At 42.0% G+C, this 21,997-nt stretch overlaps 1 protein-coding gene across 1 annotated transcript in view; it reads left to right on the top strand.

Moving 5' to 3' along the window:
* TEC (tec protein tyrosine kinase) overlaps positions 1-21,997 on the top strand; it is a 77,665-nt gene that overhangs the window by 25,482 nt on the left and 30,186 nt on the right. Inside the window, exons 2-6 of the mRNA XM_075261605.1 lie at positions 4,947-5,136; positions 15,965-16,069; positions 18,537-18,618; positions 19,530-19,658; positions 20,034-20,068. Coding sequence (XP_075117706.1) covers positions 4,999-5,136; positions 15,965-16,069; positions 18,537-18,618; positions 19,530-19,658; positions 20,034-20,068 — 489 coding nt within the window. The 5' untranslated portion in view covers positions 4,947-4,998. The remainder of the gene's footprint in view (positions 1-4,946; positions 5,137-15,964; positions 16,070-18,536; positions 18,619-19,529; positions 19,659-20,033; positions 20,069-21,997) is intronic.

The following is a 21,997-nucleotide window of genomic DNA, read 5'->3' as shown; positions in this document are numbered from 1 at the left end:
TGGAGTCCGTGTGTTTTCCAAGCATGTTTCAGGCAGAAAAAACACTGACCCCATTATAGTGTATGGGGTCTGTGTGCTTTCATTGCTCACCGCTTGTCAATGTGTTAGGTATTCCGTTTGGGGGGGGTTCCAAAGAATGGATACCCAGAATGGATACCAAACGCAGATGTGAACCAGGCCTAATGGACACAGACCACGCCCCACCCTCTGTGTCCATTACCATGCATGCATGACTATTCTGTCAGAAAAGTGGAAAACCTTAAAAAAAAAAAAAAAAAAAAAAAAAAAAAAAAAAAGCTTTGGTCATGTTTTTACATTGGGGTAAATGCAAACAGGCACCAAATGCAGGAGACTCCGTCTGCTGTTGTGTAATGTCCATTGATCTCATCCTGTGACAGATGAGTGCATCATACATTAAATAATAGCATTGTGAGCTCAACCTATTATTGCATATGAGTTGCTGCACAGATCTTTCCAGAAACTTACTACTCGGTGACATCCCTGTGACACTACTAGGGCCCACATTCCTGCTACTTGTATGGGCGTGAGCATTTATGCAAAGTGGGGGATCTGCTGCTCTATACACATGTTCTGCCGCAACCAGAAGGAAGTTGACTCTGATGAGTATGGAGAAAACAAAAGGGCAACTGGGAGCAAACAAGGTCTGGTTCTTCCTGGTCTTGACTGAGTAAATGAAACGTGTGCATGAAAAAAAAATCACTGATTTATGGTGCTGTCGCTCATCTCTAGTGACTACCCATTTATTATGTTTATGGCCCCAGTAGTAGCACTGTGAAATAATAAAAATATGAGTTGGACAACTCCTTTAATATCCACCACAGTATATTGGTTGTTGACCACCGCAAATTCGATCTGTGTGTTTGGTCTTAGCTTAGGCTAGGTTCATATCTGCATTTCGGTTTCCAACTATAACGGGGTCCACATGGTTTACGTCTGGAAAAGGGATGCGGAGAGAAAAGCGCTTAAAATAGGCAAAGAAAAAAGTAAGAGGAACTTTTCTCTCCGCTGTTTTTGGTGGAAACTCAGCGGACCCTGCATGTCTCCAATTTTTAGGCAGATAGGATTTCGGCTATTCAGGTCCCCAAGTGCAAGGATGGAAACCCGAACACTAGTGTGAACCTAGCCTGAATCTCTTAGGATCCAGTGTCAGACCACAACCTAAGGATAGGCCATCAATTTTAAAGCCCTGTAAAACCCCTTGAAAAAAAGGTTTAAAAAATTAGTGTGAACATCTCCCAGTACATACTATGATACATATGGTAACTTGTCCTTGTAACATTTCTTAATAAACAAACAAATCCAATCTCTGGAAACAGACAGAACTATTGTAGAGAAGTGAAAGTATTCACATTATAATCTAGATATCTTCTGCGGAAAAGGAAAGCAGTAATGTAAAGATTGAATTATTTGTGACAGATTGTACAACGGTACAAGGCAGATCACTATTTCTGTCGCTGTATCTTTGTATATTATATTTTATAGCAAAAATCAAACCCCGTGTATCTGTGGGCGGCTTTTGTTATTGGACTTTGGGCAGCACTTATGCAGGGGTTACCAGTCTCTTATACAGTGCATTGCGTTATTCCATCTTCACAAATCACTGACAAGTGCTCCTGACTAGAGATCAGCGAACAGTAAAATGTCCGAGGTTCGATATTCGTTTCGAGTAGCCCCTCAATATTCGACTACTTGAATCGAATATCGAACCCCATTATAGTCTATGGGGGGGAAAATGCTCGTTTCAGGGGTAGGCAACGTTCGATCAAATTATACTTACCAAGTCCATGAGTGAGGGTCGGGCTGCATCCTCCGAGAAGTCTTCTCCATGCAGCGTCCCTGCGGCGTCTTCCGGCTCTGAATTCACTCTGCCAGGCATTGGGCCTGGGCAGAGCCGACTGCGCATGCCTGCACTACAAGCGCGCATGCGCAGTCGGCTCTGCCTAGGCCCGATCCCTGGCAGAGTGAATGAAGAGCCGGAAGACGCCGCGGGGAAGCTGCACGGAGAAGTCGTCTAAAGGTAGGAGAAGAACCAGCGTTGATTGGCCGACTTTATAGCTGGTTATATGCTGGTTCTGCATCGAACTTTTCCATTCGAACAGTAAGTGGTACTCGATCGAGTACCTACTCGATCGAGTACCTACTCGATCGAGTACTACTCGCTTATCTCTACTCCTGACCCCTAGAGACTTATAGAAACAGCCAAGGAGTGCTCTATGGGAGTTTTTCCACTAAGTCCTACCCTAGGGGTTGGGGATGGAGAGCAATTATACCAATTTTGGCAGAAATTTGCCAATATGGGTATAACCCTTTAAAATGTTTTTTCAGGAATGAACTTTTGATGCCCTCTCTTTAGGGAAGGTCATCAGCATTTGATTGGTGGGGATCTGACCCATGGGACCCTCACAGATCATATATTTGAAGAGACTGCACCCTTCATATATTGTGTAGGGGCACTGCATGGTATCATAACTTTGTTCCATTTATGTGAATGGGACCGACTGGAAGTGTACCATGTGTCTGATGAATGCACAGGGAAGAGACCTAAGCGAACCACCACCAAACAGATATTGGTCTTAACAATAGTTCAGTTCTTTTTTCTGCTTTTATCAGGCTATCACCATACTGCTCCACCTTCTCCTAAAATGACTTTCACTGTTAAAACCCCTGCTGTATCCATCTCAAGAACGACTTCAGGTTACTTGACTAAGATTACATATGTCTATAGAAGTCTACAGAGAGGGGAGGAAGGAGGAGTGATCAGGAAGTGCAAGAGATAAGAGAATAGGAAGAGGCTTGAGCTAAATAGAAGCTTTCTATCACAACCAAATAGCTTTATTCACATCAGTACAGGTTAGTACTTCTCTATACTGTATTTATCCATCATGATCGTTGGGCTATTTCTGAGTGAGAAATAGACACTTCTGGAGCAGATTCTCCTCTGCTTACTGTGTGCAGTATATGGCAGATAGTCTTTACCTACTGGCACAGAGAGAACTACAAACTCTACATGTAACACGCAGAGAGGACACATGGTCTAACAGCTACTGTAGGTATACGGTATACAACAAAAGTGAATATGAAAAGAAAGATTAGATCTTACGTGTGAAAGCGCTACTACTATACGGTATATTCAATGCTACTCAAACTTCCTGTTGATGGAGAACATAATAGAACATGTAAATACCAAATCTCATCCTGTTCAGTTAAGCACAACACATTTATTTTATACGTGAAACATGTTTTATTGTTTATGAAATATAAAATAGTTAAATGTACTAATATACCATATGGTGCAGAAGTTTTAGGCAGGTGTGGGAAAATGCTGCAAAGTAAGAATGCTTTTAAAAATGATAATCCGGCCCTCACAGATATAGCCCTGGTCTCACCATCATCCAGTCTGTCTGGGATTACATGAAAAGACAGAAGGATTGGAGCAAGGTTACGTCTACAGAAGATCTGTGCTTAGTCCTCCAAGATGGCGGGAACAACCGCCCTGGCAAGTTCCTTTACAAAATATCTGCACAATTTAGGAGAACTGAAGGAAGGCAAATTAGGGGTCACACCAGATATTGATGGGATTCTTATTTTTAAGCGTTTTATTCACCTGGCTAAAACTTTTGCGCAATCAAATATATATTCTAAAACTATACTTTATTGGTCAGATTTGCTCATTCGCTCTCTTTTCGAAGAGGCTGGCTGCCTCAGTTCCGTAGCTAATCCAGGACTGTTGTCTTGTCTCTGAATTAACCATGATGGAGAAGTGAAGTAGCTTAGGCTGTGTTGGAGACAATGCCGAAAATTGTGAGGGGAGAAAAAGCTTCTGAACAGACATTTGTCTCCACTGCTTTCAGTTTGAAGATGGCAGAGCCCATTATAGTCAGTGGAGTCCTCCAGTGACCATGTGTAACCACTGTTGTAGCGGTCCAGCTCTGTGTCATTCAGTTCCCTTGGCTGACTTGAATGGCGGAGAAAGCTAGTGGGAACCTCATGTAAGCTATTGATCTGAGACCGACACCTAGCCCCGTCAAGTTGATGATTCAACCTGTGTTAGAAAGGTTATTCGTCTCTTACCTTTAGACGTGGTCGCCGTTCCTTAGAAATATTGCTTTTTACCGGTATGCAAATGAGTTCTCCCGCAGCGATGGGGGCGGGCCCCAGCGCTCAAACAGCAATGAGGGCGTCCCCACCGCTGCCAGAGAAGTGTCTCCAAGTGCTGCCTCCTTCTTCGTCCGCCGCGTCATCGTCAATGTCTTCCGGCGCAGGCTCGTAACTTCTAGCAGAGCAGAGGAGACTCCGCAGGCGCACAGGTCACGGAAAAATGGCCGCTTGCACAGTATTAGCGGCCATTTTCCCGTGGCCTGTGCGCCTGCACAGTCTGCTCTGCTCTGCTAGATTACGAGCCTGCGGCGGAAGAAGACATTGAAGATGACATGGAGGACGAAGAAGGAGGCGGTGCTGGAGACACTTCTCTGGCAGCGGTGGGGGTACGCTCATCGCTGTTTGAACGCTAGGGCCCGCCCCCATTGCTGCGAGAGAACTAATTTGCATACCAGTAAAAACCGGTATTTCTGAGGAGCGGCGCGGCGGAGACCATGTCTAAAGGTAAGAGACGAATAGCCTTTCTAAAGGCTATTCCGACGTCTTATCCACAAAAAAAAAAAAGTTTTAATGGTAGAATCCCTTTAAAAATGACCGCCGAGAAGCCGTCCCTTATCCAATTTCCCCGGGAAATAGGACGGAGACCTGGCAGGCACACATGGGGGCAGGTGTGAACCCCCCCATAGAAGTGGAGCTTCTAGGACCAGGAGAGTAGTTCTGGAATATGAAGCGATTCACAACAATAACACGTATTCTTCTATTGCAGGACAATCCTTTAATGTGCTGTGATCTGCAAAAAAATAACAATCCTTTTTCTCCATTTTCAGTTTCCAGTCCTTCATATTCAATGGCAGGGAAACCAGTGAACAGGAAGCTGAAATGAATTCAGACGTTATACTTGAAGAAACTCTCATTAAAAGGTCACAACAGAAGAAGAGGACATCTCCACTAAACTACAAGGAAAGAATATTTGTACTTACGAAATCGAAACTCACCTATTATGAAGGACGCTCTGAGGTAAGAGGGTTCTGATGTAGCTCTTTATTTTCAGAAATGAATAGTACAAGATAATATATGAAACTTTGTAATATATCTTATTAACCCTTTCCTGACATCCGCCGTAATAGTACGGCGCATGCTGGGTGTGTAACTACAGCGACCGCCGGGCGGCCACCATAGCCACCGGGTGTCTATTGCTTTACGCAGTAGACAACCAGCGCTAATGTCTCTGATCGGTCCCCGGACCGATTGGAGGCATTAACTCCTTTGGTGCCACCATTTTGCTGGTGATCGCCGGCGCCTGGAGCAAGCTTCCATGACAGCTGGGAGCCTTGTAAAGGCTCCCAGCCGGTCTGCATCCACTTTCTTTTGCAGGCTGGTCTATGCAGCCTGCAAAAGAAATGATTTTTTGCAATGCATTAGCATTGTAATACATTGCAATAGTGATCAGACCCCCTGGGGATCAAGACCCCTAGGGGGTCTAATAAATGCAAAAAAAAATTAAAAAAAAGTAAAAAAAAAAAATTACATATAAATACTGTGAAGCACATACTTGTTAGGTATCCCCATGTCTGAAATCGCCCGCTCTACAAATCTATAAAAATATTTTTCCTGTACGGTAAACGCCGTAGCGGGAAAAATAGTCAAAAGTGCCAAACCGCCGTTTTTTCACTGTTTTGATTCTGATAAAAATTTGAATAAAAAGTGATCAAAGCAATAACATTTCCCGAAAATGGTAGAACTAAAAAGTACACCCGGCCCTGCAAAAAAAGACGCCCTATGCATCCCCGAACACTTACGTATAAAAAAAGTTACGGCTGTCAGAATATGGCGACTTCTAGAAATTTTTTTTTTTTTTTTTTGACAGTTTTGGATTTTTTTTAAGGGGTTAAAATGTAAATAAAACCATATAAATTTGGAATCGTTACGAAACACAGAATACAGGGGACATGTCATTTTGGCTGCACAGTGAACGCCATAAAACCAAAGCCCGTAAGAAGTCACAGAAATGCATTTTTTCTTCAAATCCACCCCATTCTGAATTATTTTTCAGCTCCCCAGTACATTCTACAGAATAATTAATGGTGGCATCATGAAGAAAAAATTTTCCCGCAAAGATTAAGACCTCATGTGGCTCTGGGAGAAATAAAAAAGTTATGGGATTTAAAAGGAGGGGAGTCAAAAACGAAAAACAAAAATCAAAAAATGCCATCGGCAGGAAGCGGTTAAAGAAATATGTTTTCTTCTCCACTTTTTTAGCAGTTACATTTTCAATATTAGTCTATAAAGAGGGGAGGGGGATAGAAAAGACACTCAAATAATTGCTGCTGTTTACACTATGCTGTTCTGAATTATTATAACACTGCTAGGTTGTAGATAAGAGGCTACTAGTGCAAATAATGAGGCAATAAATCAATTAATCAGCTGGTGGGGGGAACTCTACTCCTCCCCTCCCTCCTCCATAGAGCTCTGTGTGTGAGGCTGAATATGAGATAGATTGTAATATAAACCAGCAGTGAGATTGAATATAAGGAGCAGGAGAACAGCTTAATAAGTACTGAAGGAAACAGATCTCCTTAATAAGATATATTACAAAGTTTCTTATTTTCACCGGTGCTATTCATTTATGAAAATTTGTTTGTAAGCGGAGGTGCACTTTAAAGGAATAGTCTCATCTTAGACATTGACGTCATGTGGCGTTGTGTTGCTTATTTAAGGGTGTGCTGCAGATTTTCCCTAACAGTTGTGGTTGTCACTCTTTGAAGTTTACGCTTATCAGTTATAACACCCTCAGTACTAGCTATGCCGGAGAATACTCTATACACAAAGTACAATACTTAATAGTTGTAATTCACATATATAGAGGAATGTCCAGTACTTTGTCCAGTACCGTTCTCTACGTGCATGCTAGTAAAAAAAAAAAGCTGTAAGTACAATAGCCAATATGGACCAAAAGCACCTAGCGTTTCAAGAGCCCCGGGAGATGAGCATCCACTGGATCCATGGCTTCTTATATACACAAACCAGCAATCATTAGAGTTTCCAGCCCCATGTTCATTAACATAATTGCAGCAACGATTAGGACCTCTTATTAAGATAATGACACCAATAAAGCACCTGATACTTCCTTACATCCACAATACTAGACCGTTCCAATCAGGATCAATTCAAATGAGATAAAAACAAATTATTGATTTCATTAAAAACCTTCTCTTTTCCTGCCGCACTCCGCTCTTCTTTTCTCTCCCATTCCAACCTACTCTCAGATTCCATGGGGTTCTATCGGCCTCCTCCCTACTCACCACAAGCCCTGACCCCGTCTCCATTGCCTCTCACTGGCAATATGCCCAGCTCTCCCATTTTTATGAAAATGCAAATCATACAGCAATTGGAGCTATGGTGTGCCAATCCAAGTGTCTGAAGGACACACACAGTTACACCAGATATTATTACATAAGCAAAAGCACTGATGCCCAATATTAAAACATAACATTTATTTATTCCTATATAAAATATCTTGATCCCTTATAAAATATCCTTGTGTAAGGACAACAGATAGTCAAGCTTTCAGACTCAGCACATGAGTATTATTCTTTCCTCACCCATGTAGCAAAGCCCAACCGTCTATCAGATGTAATAAATAGAAACTGTCTTACCAGGTCTAGTCGCCGGCAGGAGTACTGTGGACAAAGGGTTAATTCAGGAATCCTCCCTATTCATATTCTCACAATGACCCTCAGTTCCCCGTACCTCCCGCCCTGACAAGGGCAGTCCACAGCTGTCCCTTACAGTTGCCTGGTATAATATAGTATATATCCCTAATATAATAAGATAATGACACCAAGAAAGCACCTGATACTTCCTTACATCCACAATACTAGACCATTCCAATCAGGATCAATTCAAATTAGATAAAAACAAATGATTGATTTCATTAAAAACCTTCTCTTTTCCTGCCGCACTCCGCTCTTCTTTTCTCTCCCATTCCAACCTACCCTCAGATTCCATGGGGTTCTATCGGCCTCCTCCCTACTCACCACAAGCCCTGACCCCGTCTCCATTGCCTCTCACTGGCAATATGCCCAGCTCTCCCATTTTTATGCCATTCTCAAGACATCGCATAATCTCAATGTTGCCTATTGAATGCCTATGTCTTTCACTTAGTGCTGCAGCTCATACTGTCCCTGTTGTTTATGGCGTGCTAATGGAGGACTCCGCCAAGTGTCTGCCAGTGTACACAGGGAGTTGGGAGAGGGAACTGGGAGTCTCATGCTCGCTAGACATGTGATCTTCAGCTTTCCAGGCTTGCCACAAGTTCACTATATATTGCATGGTGCAGGAAACAAACTATAAGATCCTCTCACAATAGTACAGAGTCGCGTCTTTCATTGATGAGAGCTACTCCTCCACCTCGGATCAATGCTGGAGATGTAACGTTTACTGGGGTATGATGGCGCATGTCTGGTGGGTAAACACTCCTAGGATGGTCACTAGATGATGACACCATTCCTCTTCTTCTCTCTATCTTCTCGTGTACGTTTAAGAAGCAAACTCGGAAACTACTAGGTTTCCTATTGGTAGCTGCAAGATCCATTATCCCTAGATGTGTAACTCCCCGACAACCCCTTCTTCAGGACTACTTACGTATACGTAGCATGGAGAATCTGCTTGCATAATTGAAACAAGACAATAGAGCCCACCAACAGATGTGGCTCCTGTGGAACCACTTTTACTGTTCTGCGGAGTTCCAGTCTGCCTTCTCCTCTTTATTTTCCCTCTTCTTCTTCTCAATTTCTTATTTACATGATCTATATTTGTCTTTATTTTTACTCTTGGTTTTTCGGATTTGACTTTGCTACGACAGAGCTATTGTGTCCTTCCCCATGACTCCCTCTGCTGCCCACTTGATGTTCCTTGTTCTTCTCAACCCTCCACTCCACTTGTTCCCCCCTTATGTACCACCTATGTTGACCCCTTGTTTTTTGTTTATTTTTTTTTTAAATGTAGATTGTGAGCCCCACATAGAGCTCACAATGTACATTTTTTTCCCTATCAGTATCTCTTTTTGGAATAAGGGATGGAAATCCATGCAAACATGGGAAGAACACACAAACTCCTTGCACATGGTTTTGTTGTTTTTTTTTGCCCTTGGCAGGATTTGAACACCAGGACTCCAGCGCTGCAAGGCTGCAGTGCTAACCACTGAGCCACCAATATGGCCTATTCACTGCCATGTTGAAATGCTATAAACTGCTGCTGTCAGTCGTCTCTTACTCCCCTCTCCCAATTAAAAACACATACATGATTGGATAAGCCAAGTGTGCATGTTTATGGTGGATAGTTGCTTGGCCGAAATGGCTAATGTGCAAAATAGGTGTTGGTGTTGTGGTATTCAGCCATCATGTACTCTATGGTAAGTGCAAAAAGCATACTAACTGAAAGTCCATATTTTATCTCGCCACCCACTTCACATATGACCAATAAAAATGTATCCTGAGATGTGTGGTGCAGGATGAGCAGCTTTAAGAAAAAACATGATTTTGCAATACTCTGTCGTACTCACTGCTTTAGGTATCTTTGTGTCATCACCCATTTCTTTCATATCCAAATTTAGGTTTTGATAGACACACATAGCACTTACTAGGACAGAGTAAAATCATGTTTTTGTTGAAGCCACTCATCTCACACCACACATCTCAGGCTAGGTTCACATCGGTTTTGGAGACTCCGCCACAGATTCCATCTAAAATCGTCAGAAAAATTCCTGCAAATAGAACCTTCCTCTCTGCGGTTTCAGTATAAAACTGGCCGGCCTCAGATAACCGTTTTCTAAGCGGACATGCAGACCTGAATAACAGAGGCCCAAATTTCTAGTGTGAACCTAGTGTTAGGATATGATGAGCTAAGAGAGAAAGCAAGTAAGGACACATACAGTATATAGTGGCGGAACAAAGCTAAATGATACAATATATCACTATTTAAAACAATGCCATAATACAAAACAAATACAATATAAAACTTGCGTAACAGAAAAGTATATGAAATTATCCACAAACCAATATTGGTCAATGCAGTGCTGCCTGTGGTTTAACTTGGCTGAATGCTGAGTACCTAAGACAGATATCCAAAAAGCTGCTCAGCTTAGCAGTAGTGTCTTCTTATAGTCTCCACCCTGCTATGTAAAGTAACTCTCTTTATACCACATGACCAATCTCCATATTGAAAGAAGTGGGAAAGACAGTGGGAGCAAGGACAAACCAAATATAACACTACACAGTGATATCACAGTAACGTTATAATGCAGAAAGTGATGTCACAGTACAGGGATAATACACACAGTGATGTCACAGTACAGGGATAATACACACAGTGATGTCACAGTACAGGGATAATACACACAGTGATGTCACAGTACAGGGATAATACACACAGTGATGTCACAGTACAGGGATAATACACACAGTGATGTCACAGTACAGGGATAATACACACAGTGATGTCACAGTACAGGGATAATACACACAGTGATGTCACAGTACAGGGATAATACACACAGTGATGTCACAGTACAGGATAATACACACAGTGATGTCACAGTACAGAGATAATACACACAGTGATGTCACAGTACAGGGATAATACACACAGTGATGTCACAGTACGGGGATAATGCACACAGTGATGTCACAGTACAGGGATAATACACACAGTGATGTCACAGTACGGGGATAATGCACACAGTGATGTCACAGTACAGGATAATACACACAGTGATGTCACAGTACGGGGATAATGCACACAGTGATGTCACAGTACGGGGATAATGCACACAGTGATGTCACAGTACGGGGATAATACACACAGTGATGTCACAGTACGGGGATAATGCACACAGTGATGTCACAGTACAGGGATAATGCACACAGTGATGTCACAGTACAGGGATAATACACACAGTGATGTCACAGTACAGGGATAATACACACAGTGATGTCACAGTACAGGGATAATACACACAGTGATGTCACAGTACAGGGATAATACACACAGTGATGTCACAGTACAGGGAGAATAGACACAGTGATGTCACAGTGCAGGGATAATACACACAGTGATGTCACAGTACAGGATAATACACACAGTGATGTCACAGAACAGGGATAATACACACAGTGATGTCACAGTACAGGGATAATACACACAGTGATGTCACAGTACAGGGATAATACACACAGTGATGTCACAGTGCAGGGATAATACACACAGTGATGTCACAGTACAGGATAATACAGACAGTGATGTCACAGTACAGGGATAATACACACAGTGATGTCACAGTACAGGATAATACACACAGTGATGTCACAGTACAGAGATAATACACACAGTGATGTCACAGCACAGAAATAATACAATGATGTCACTATACAGTTATAATGAGCACATAATATCACAGTTATGAAATGAGTCACAGCAGCGTTATTAGGCAGAATGAAAACCCCAACTTCAAGATCCAACACAACCTGCACTGATTGTTCAGGAATGGTAGTGGTTAGGAAAAAAATTCCAGCTGTTCTTGGATCAGAAGAGGGGCAGCTACAAGATGAAAAGAACTGGCGGAGGATGTAAAAGGTCCTCTTCAAAGCCTATAGGTGTACATTATAAGGTAATGAGGTATACCTCATGGGCAAACCTAATAATAATGTATATAAGATACCATATGCATACTTGGTTAACTTTCCATTGTTCTGTATTATTGATGTGTTGTAGCAGGTCACATTGTTCTGACGTGCTGTTGGTTTTATCGGCTACATATAAAGTAGGTGATGTTAGAAGGTGGGCCATCAGGCCTTCAGGGTTTACTATGCTATGACCTTCAAAGAATTGCGGTCTGTAAGGGGGCGTTCACGCTAGCATCGGTGTCCGATGCTAATGCCCGCGGAAGATTTTAGCATCTGACACTAGCTGCGTCCGTTACAATTCGCATTATCTTAAATGGGACATCATGTAAGTGTCCTTCAGTGTCCGTTTACAAAGATGTCCGATTTTTAAAGCGGACAGCCAAATACTACATGTAAGATTTAGCTGTCCGCTTGAAAAATTGGACATCTTTGTGAACGGACACTTATGGACAGACACGGACAGTAAAGGACACTACATAAGATAATGCAAATTGTAACGGACGCAGCTAGTGTCCGATGCTAAAATCTTGCGCGGACATTAGCATCAGACACTAGCTGTCGGACATTGACGCTAATGTGAACCCAGCTTAGCCCCTCAGTAAATGCAAATGGTTTTATCTACTATTCCTTGCATAGATATAGCCGTATAAGAAAAAATATCCTTGTACCGTGTTAGCCAGTGGATATGAAATGAAAATTTTTTTTTTGAGAGAAGTCTTCAGTTGATACCTTTTTTTAAATGGCTAACTTAAAAAATTTTTGATGACATATCGAGCTTTCGGGACTACTTCATCAGGATGGTATAACACAATGTCTGAAGGTAGGCATATATATATATATATATATATATATATATATATATATATATATACAGGAATGGAGTGTCAGATGCAAAATAGATGGAAAACAGAACATGTAAATACACAGTTTAAAAAAACATGTATATCAGTTCATAGGAAAGTTCTCTGGGTTTATGGCTCCTTTGATCAGTGACTGGTATCTAGTTGTTGTAAAACGTCATAAAACCCTGGCCCTGATTTAACCCCCTTTGGAAAGTGTTGAAGGTCATCATGAGTTTAGTCTCCCATATGCGGCGATCCTTTCTGTTTTTGAAACTTCCTCTTAGTATCAGGATCTTCATATCTTTGGTGATATTATGATAAAAGAACATTTCCATGTGGATAGAAGAGGTGCAAAACCTGCCCTCACATACTGACCACGGATAAAATAAAGATCCCATCCTCTGATCAACACTACAAGATCCCAGGTAACTTCACCTGCAGCACACCTAATGTGGTGTATTTAATATTGTGTACTAAGTGTCCTGGGGGCCTGTATGTAGGGGAGACAGGACAGTCACTTAGGATGAGGATGAACACTTCTGCAATGAAAATCATAATATGACCCAGGATATGAAGATCCTGATACTAAGAGGGAATTTCAGAAATGGAAAGGATCGCTGCATATGGGAGATTAAACTCATGATGACCTTCAACACTCTCCATAGGGGGTTAAATCAGGCCCAGGGTTTAATGACGTTTTACAACAACCAGACACCACGTCACTGATCAAAGAAACTACAAACCAAGAGAACTTTCCTGTGAACTGATATATATGTTTTTTTTTAAACTGTGTATTTACATGTTCTGTTTTCCATCTATTTTGCATCTAACACTCTATTCCTGTATATATATATATATATATATATATATATATATATATATATATATATATATATGCCTGCCTTCAGAAATTGTGTTATACCAACCTGATGAAGGGAGCTGTATAGTAGTCCCGAAAGCTCAAAATATGTCATCAAAATTTTTTTTAAGTTAGCCTTTAAAAAAGGTATCAACTACTGAGGACTTCTCTCAAAAAAAAATTTCATTAGATATAGCTGCACATTTTATCAGTCTGTGCAGACTGATAGGTGATAAATGTAGATTGGGAGGGGTTGGGATGCCATAACGTTACATGATCTCGAGATCCTGCTACGTCTGTACTAACATCTATTAGGCCCAGTTCTTAATTTCTCTTGATTTCATCACGGACTGTTGCCATTTCCTTTTTATTGTGAGTCTCTAGTATGCAGTAACATGCTGACATCAAGATAAGGAAAGGGTACAAAAAGTGTAAACTAACCACAAAAATGACTAGCAGATGCCATGCACAAATGCCTTGTAAAAGGGAACTTCAGTGTAGACTGTGTCTTCTGTCTGCTCAAAAGAACACCCTTGCTAAAGACTCTACATCAGGGATCAGTAACCTTTGGCACTCCGAGTGTTGCAAAACTACAGCTACCACCATGCTCACTCGCCGGACTGTTCTTGGAATTCCTATAGACGTGAATGAAGGACGCTGGGAGGTTTAGTTTCCCAACAACTAGAGAGCCGGAGGTCTAGATGTATGTAACATTTTGTAGTACATATTTGTACTTTGCTGATACTTCTATGTGACTGACAAGTTAGTGCTGTGGCCATGCACCATGTAATTTCTTCTCCAGAGCTGATCATAATGTATTGGTATTGCACATATTTTACATGACTGCCTATGGCCTGTAATAAACTTAAACTCAGTGGAACAGTTTCTCTTGGTAAGGTGGTTGACTTCCATTCCTAGGAACCTTACCAGTCAGGTAGACCAAGGTGCATAAAGCAAACCGGGGATACAGCTGGGTACGGATATACGTCCAAAAAAGGATGCAAGCAAATATCATATATAATATAAATACCCTATAGGTATAAGTGAACCAGAAAGTCTGCGGAGGAAAACTCAGCAGAATCTCTGTGAAAAATGCAGCGGGAAAAAAAACGCAATGTGTTTCCGCCGCGGTTTTTGCCGCAGCTCGCTATGTGGGGCCTTGGCCTAAGTGTTATGTATCTAAAAGTATGGACTAAAACAGAATTCCCTTTTGATTTTGTTGTAGTGACATACCTTATATATAAACTTATAAACAGATAGGAAGACTCAATAGGGATTCCAAGTGTCCATGTATCAAATCCTACTCTTAGTAACCTCAGACTTTAGGCTACGCTCACACAACAAAGGTGCACGAAGTGGCTGTCTTGTGCCCGAGGGGCGGCTGTTTTCATGGATCCCTCATACATTTGAGTGTATGGAGGGGTCTGTGAAAATGGACAAAAATAGGAGATGATCTATCTTTTGACAGTCCATTACAACAGACCATGAAAATAACGGACAAATGTATAGGCCCCATTCACAGGCCCATTCACTGTAGAACACTGTAATGTAATAATGGGATTGTGAGAGAAGTGCATCTGGTGCTGTGGCCATACCTTTAAAGGGATTCTACCATTAAAACCTCTTTTTTTGTGGATTAGACGTCGGACGTCTCACAGCGATGGGGGCGGGCCCCAGTGCTGAAAATGCGATGGGGGCGTCCCCACTGCAGCTCGAGAACACGATCCTGCGACGCCTCTATCTTCGGCTGGATCCTCCCCTTCTCTGTCATCTTCCTTCTGCGTCACCTCTGACGCCTGCACAGTTGGCTCTGCCAGTGAGACACCAGCAGAGCTGAGTACGCATGCCGGCCGGCGGCCATTTTTAGGAGGCCGCTCCTGCATTGAACTACAAGAGCCAGAGTGACCTCCCAAAAATGGCCGCCAGCCAGCATGTGCAGTTGGCTCTACTAGTGTCTCACTCCATAGTGATGAACAGAAGTTACAGAAACTACGTAGCTCACTGTTCTGCACTATTTTTGCAATTTCAATCCACTTCTATGGGAGTTACAGAAACAGCGTAACTCATAGCTATACTGTTTCCGTAATGCCCGACCATCAAGGACTGTAGTATCAGTGAGGTGGCAGTCAGATATGAGTCAAGGTACAGAGGCCTGGGCGTTATAGGTATGTGTCCCAGAGGTGGAACCCACATCTATCAAACATTTCTAGAATATCCTATGAATACCTGAAGGCTGAGGAGTAGACATTGTATAGTATTGTATAGAATTTTTGGATCATAGCCTCTAAAGGGAACCTGGGAAATATACTTTCCTTTGTCCAATGACCAGTCCATGTATTGTAGTCCTCTAATTCCAAACTCTTCTGGTTATTTTTGGCCTAGCATTGACCCAATAGGTTGTCTGGTTTGATTATTGAATTAAAAGTTTAGTTTTTACTTTGTTTTTGTTTTTTTTTTTGCAGAAGAGAAACAAAAAAGGTTCAGTCGACGTTACAAAAATAAAGTGCGTAGAAGTTGTAAAAAGTGAAATCGACCAAGCTCCCTGCCAAAATAAATATGCATTTCAGGTACGTGTTTATTTATCGTCTGTCGGTTTCATCATAGTACCAAAGAACATGTTGTTGTAAGGAAGGAAACTAAAGCAAGCAGACACAGTCACCACTGTTCGAGACCCATGTCCGAGCCGAAAGATGATCTCTTATTTCCTGAGCCCAGTATAGGTATGACAGCCGTAATGTGTTACTAAGTAGAAGGTGGTTGCAGCCGATAGTCATGTGCTGTGTGTGACCATTTCCGTCACCTCTATCTTCCCTTGCACCCAATGACTGGTGCACGCTTGGGTGACAAATGACACTTATATCCTACTAGGATCCCCTTTGATCTTGAGAACAGGGACCTGAAATTTACCTGAATGATCCAAATATATGGCCACTACTCTATTAGCTTTAAGGGGTAGTTCACACGGAGGAAAGTGGAGCGCAATCTGGCACGTGTACACGTGCTGGCAGATGACGCGCTCAAAATGCTCCCATTCATTTCAATGGGAGTTAGGAGCGTATACGCCGCGTTATTTTGCAGCCGTGATTTTGCGGACGCCAAATAACACCGCGTATACGCTCCTAACTCCCATTGAAATGAATGGGAGCATTTTGAGCGCGTCATCTGCCGGCACGTGTATACGTGCCAGATTGCGCTCCACTTTCCTCTGTGTGAACTCCCCCTAATGGGGCTGCCAGGACAGTGATCTCTGGCACCCCATAGAAATGAACGGAGCCCTGACAATGCATGTATAGTCCTCTATTCACATAGAGCATTAAGAGGAACATACAAGTCCTTGTTTTCCTGATTGATAGGGGTCCCAGCGGTTAGACCCCAACGATCTCATCGATTCTTTGCAAATTTGCCATGAATTTCACCATATTTATGTATATGTATAAAATAAATTGTTGGCGGTTTCAATGTCGGCCTGCGTACGTACAGATGTTTCTATGTTAGGCTGCACTCAAAGGGAGTAAAGTGGCGCTGGTTCTGCCGCGATAACTCGCGGCAGAATCAGCGCTGATAAAAAGACTCCCATTGACTTCAATGGGTTCCGTCTTCCACACGAAACACATTGAACTCCATGGAAGTCCTTTTATCAGCGCTGATTCTGCCGCAAGTTATCGTGCCAGAACCAGCGCCACTTTACTCTGTGTGAATGCCCCGCTGCAGTCACACAAAGGAATTTGGCCATGATTTTGACTTCTGTTTTTTTATGGTAGTTTTTTTTTGTGCATTTTGGCAAATTTCTGGTGAAAAGTATTGCGCTTTTGTTGCTGTTCTAAACCACTTATTCTGACTAGCTCGACAAGATGCAACAGGACCATTCAATTCACTGTATGTGAATGGGGGCTGATTTTTTTTTTTTTTTTTTTTTTTTTTAGACGGCTATTTTTATCCATTTTCACGGATCCCTCAATGCACTGAAATGCTTGAGGGATCCGTGAAAACGGGCAACCATTTAGTGTAAAACAGCTGTGAAAAATGTACGTACATGTTCACACGGGATTAGTACCGTATATACTCGAGTATAAGCCGACCCGAATATAAGCCGAGGCCCCTAATTTTACCACAAAAACTGGGAAAACTTATTGACTTGAGTATAAGCCGAGGGGGGGAAATGCAGCAGCTACTGGAAAATATCAAAAATGAAAATGGTCGGAATTTTTGGGTGCAGTAGTTTCTGGGTGCTGGGGAAGGGGAGGGGGTGTTTTGGTTGTCTGTCTGCCCCTTCCCTGAGCTTGAGGACTGGGTTTTTTTTTCCCCCCACTTGGAATTCAGCCTGGCTGAATATAGGGGATCTGCAGTGCTCCTATTAACCCCTTCCTGACGGAACAGGAGCACTGCAGATCCCCTATATTCAGTAGACACAGGGATACCTAATGTGTATGTGTTTCATAGTAATTTTCTACTTTTGTATGTATTCTAGGGAAAGGAGGGATTTACAACTTTAGGTTTTTTTTAAAGCTTCTTCTTTTTTTTTTCTCCACTATTTTATGGGAGATTCTATACATTAATACTGCGGCTGGTCATAGACTCCCTCCCCCCCCCCCTAAAAAAAAACTCGAGTATAAGCCGAGGGGGGCTTTTTCAGCACAAAAGCTGTGCTGAAAAATTCGGCTTATACTCGAGTATATACGGTAAATCTGCCCCAATGTATGTGAAACCACCCTAAGATAAAAGGATAATGCTCCCATTGTCTGACCTGGAACAAATAAATCATTGAATGTTAGTTCTTTACTTTGAGTCAAGGTCAATACGTTGCGAAGTATGGGGAAATCTCATCCACTATACTGTTTTATACATTGCAGTGCAAGTCAGCCATTTCCTAGTGTGGCCACAGCCCAAGAGTATGTTCACATTTGTTTTTTTTGCCACTGATTCTGATGCAGAAAACGAGTATACTACTGAGTATTTTGCCTATATGACCATACATACTGAGGATAGGGGACTATTTGATCTTTCTCATCATATTTCTTTCCCTCCATTTAACAGGTTGTCTATGATACTAATACCTTATATATCTTCGCACCTACTGCTTTCAGCCGCTCCCAATGGGTAAAGAGCCTAAAAAAAGGTGAATTTTACGGTATTCTCATTATTGTTGGACTCTTGTCTTGTAGAATAATGGATTTTAATGTTTTGGGGCAAGCATGTGAATGAGATTTGTAGAAATATCATCCATGATACTACTACTATACATATCAGCGGTGTAGCTACTGTTGAATTTACGTCCACTATCTCGCGGCTTATACACTCTAGTGACTAGTATATATTACATTCAGATACAAGTCATTATTTATTATGAATAATTTTTTATATGGCTGTGCGATTAGGAACTTTTTACCTCAGGAACGGTTAATGGCGTCTACTTAGGTGACGTCGCTTTTACAGTTTTCAGATTCGTTCTGTGAGGTTTGCCTGAACACCGCCGACCGAAACTGCTATTCTACTCTGAGTAACAAGCAGAGGCCCAGGCGAGGTGTTATTCAACTCTCCTAGTCTCTAACATGACTCCCCGTTGTCCTCAGCACTTCTGACTGATGTCAGGTACTGCTGAGGCCTGTGATTAGGCCGTAGCGTCACTCGACGTTTTCGCCTAGACGCAAGCGGCGCCGTGCCACGTGACCCTGTGATTGGGTGGTGGTCCCTGACTACTACCAAAGACAGCAGGCAGCCACGTTGGATCCCAGAAGAGATGATAACACAGTTTTTTATGTTCCCTCCCCTCCCCTAGCCCTGCACTTATTATCCCATGGGGTCTGAAGAGATCCCACAGTATAATAATAGTCGTTTTTGGTTTTGAAGAGATCAATCTGAACACATTAACCGAACCGAAATAACCGACATGAACAAAATCACTTCTGTTATCCTGGTTGATGTTCAGTTTCGATTAATCGCCCGGCCTTAATTGTTAGTTATTATTAATTATAACCATTAATATTTTCACCAATCCAGTAACAATATTTGTCTTTTGTTCCTGTCTAGCAATCAAGTATAATAACCAAACGGTATCCAAGTATCATCCTCAGTTTTGGGCAGATGGTGTGTATCAGTGCTGCAGGCAAACCGAAAAGTTGGCTCCGGGATGTGAAGAATATAATCTTTTCGATGACTGTAAGTGGAAAAGAAATTCCCTTATTTTCTTATCATTTCCTGCTGAAGTGAAACCTATCCGTTGGACAGGGGAGAGAGCGTTTGGGGAGATATTGGTGGTTTCCGTTATAGGGTTTAAGTCGTGACCACTTATATCATTGGTAAACTCTTAAGCGTATTGCAATATCTTGAATATGGTCTTGCAATGGTAAGAATTGGGCAGCTGTCTGTAGTCACCGAAGAGACAAGACTCTTAGAGCCCTAATTCACATGGGGACGGAATAGCTTATTTTGGTCCTGATATTGACGGGAACCTAGACCATATCAGTGTTGGTTGCTATACACATGATGTTATAGGTCTGCAATAACTGCATCTATTTATTTTACTTTATCTAGTTAAAAGGAAACCTCCACCGCCTACACCAGATGAGGTAAGAGCAGCAGCAGATATTCTTTCTAATACATTGATGTCATTTATGAATTATATTAACAATTTCAAATTACAGTACGCTGTCCACGTTTGTAGAAAAAAATATGTGCCCGCCTTATCTGTCTGTATACTTTTGCTATCTTACCCTATGTAAACCTTGAGTAGGAGAATAGAGCTACCATTAATAGAGATGAGCGAACTGTAAAATGTTCGAGGTTCGATATTCGTTTCTAGTATCCCCTCAATATTCGACTACTCGAATCGAATATCAAACCCTATTATAGTCTATGGGGGGGAAAATGCTCATTTCAGGGGTAGGCAACATTCGATCAAATTATACTTACCAAGTCCACGAGTGAGGGTTGGGCTGGATCCTCCGAGAAGTCTTCTCCGTGCAGCGTCCCCGAGGCATCTTCCGGCTCTGAATTCACTCTGCCAGGCATCGGGCCTGGGCAGAGCCGACTGCGCATGTCCACACTACAAGCGGGCATGCACAGTCGGCTCTGCCCAGGCCCGATGCCTGGCAGAGTGAATTCAGAACTGGAAGACGCCGCGGGGAAGCTGCACGGAGAAGACTTCTAAAGGTAGGAGAAGAACCAAGGTTGATTGGCCGACTGTATAGCATTCGGCCAATCAATGCTGGTTCTGCATCAAACTTCTCCATTCAAACAGCGAGTGGTACTCGATCGAGTACGAGTATTTCGAATACCGTAGTATTCGATCAAATACCTACTTGATCGAATACTACTCGCTCATCTCTAACCATTAAGTCATCTCTTCTCTGAGGCTCTGTTCAATTCTACACTGCAAAGCTGACAACGGAAGTGTCACACTGTTAACACGTCTATTTTTTTAGAGCATTTTTCTTGCCTAAAACTTTTGCACAGTACTGTATACATCTAGTGTCCAGATCCAAATCTGGCCAGCAAGACCACGAACTGTTATGACAAAGTAAATTCTCGTCAATACTTAAGTACGTTAGACAACCATATAGGACGGCTAGAGAACTTTTCTCTTTGCTACTTTACCAAAACTACACCTCTGCCAAATTTTTACTAACTCTTGTTTCTCAAAAAATTAGACATTCTTTGTCCCCAGGCTGAGAGCTCCTTGCAATGCGATCTGCAGGCGTCCTATTAGATATATATATACCTATAGTGTCGTGTGCTTAGCTCCTCCAGTTTCTATAACATGCTGCCTGCAGATTGAAATGTAAGGGAATGCATCATCATAAAGTTGCCTAGCTCTTCAGTCAAGTACTGATTAAACAAATGTTAAAAATTGTTTTTGTGTAGGGGCCACACGGTGGCTCAGTGGTTAGCACTGCAGCCTTGCAGTTCTGGAGTCCTTGGTTCGATTCCTGCCAAGGGCAAAAAAATATCTGCAAGGAGTTTGTATGTTCTCCCCATGTTTGCGTGGAGTTCCATCCCATACTCTCCATAAAATACATACTGATAGGGAAAAAAATGTACATTGTGAGCTCTATGTGGGGCTCACATTCTACATTTAAAAAAATTAAATTTTCTGTGCATTATCAATATTAAAAAAAAAAAAAAAAAAATTCTGCAATTTTCACACTGGCCACTAAGTCTATTAATACTCTGATACTTCCTGCTCTGTACACTGTACAATATTCTGCTCACTTATCATCAGTCCTTCATTATCATCACAGGTAGGATTACAATGAAAGATAATAAGTCCATTCGCCATGTCCACCATTTACATTTGGAGATGTCTATAATGGCCTGTGCACATGTTAGAAGTCAATGAGCCATGACTATTGCTTCCTATGGTGCACTGGCTGCTGTAATCCGTATCTTCAAATACTTGAGAAAGGTCCTGGACACAACTGAAATTTTTCTGCTGTACATAGGGGAATAAGCCACCTATTAGATGTTGGATACAACTTCTGTTTTTGCACCGCCCAGTT

This window comes from Leptodactylus fuscus, chromosome 1, assembly GCF_031893055.1.
Source record: "Leptodactylus fuscus isolate aLepFus1 chromosome 1, aLepFus1.hap2, whole genome shotgun sequence".
Classification (NCBI taxonomy): domain Eukaryota; kingdom Metazoa; phylum Chordata; class Amphibia; order Anura; family Leptodactylidae; genus Leptodactylus; species Leptodactylus fuscus.
This window is presented reverse-complemented; position numbering and strand designations above follow the sequence as displayed.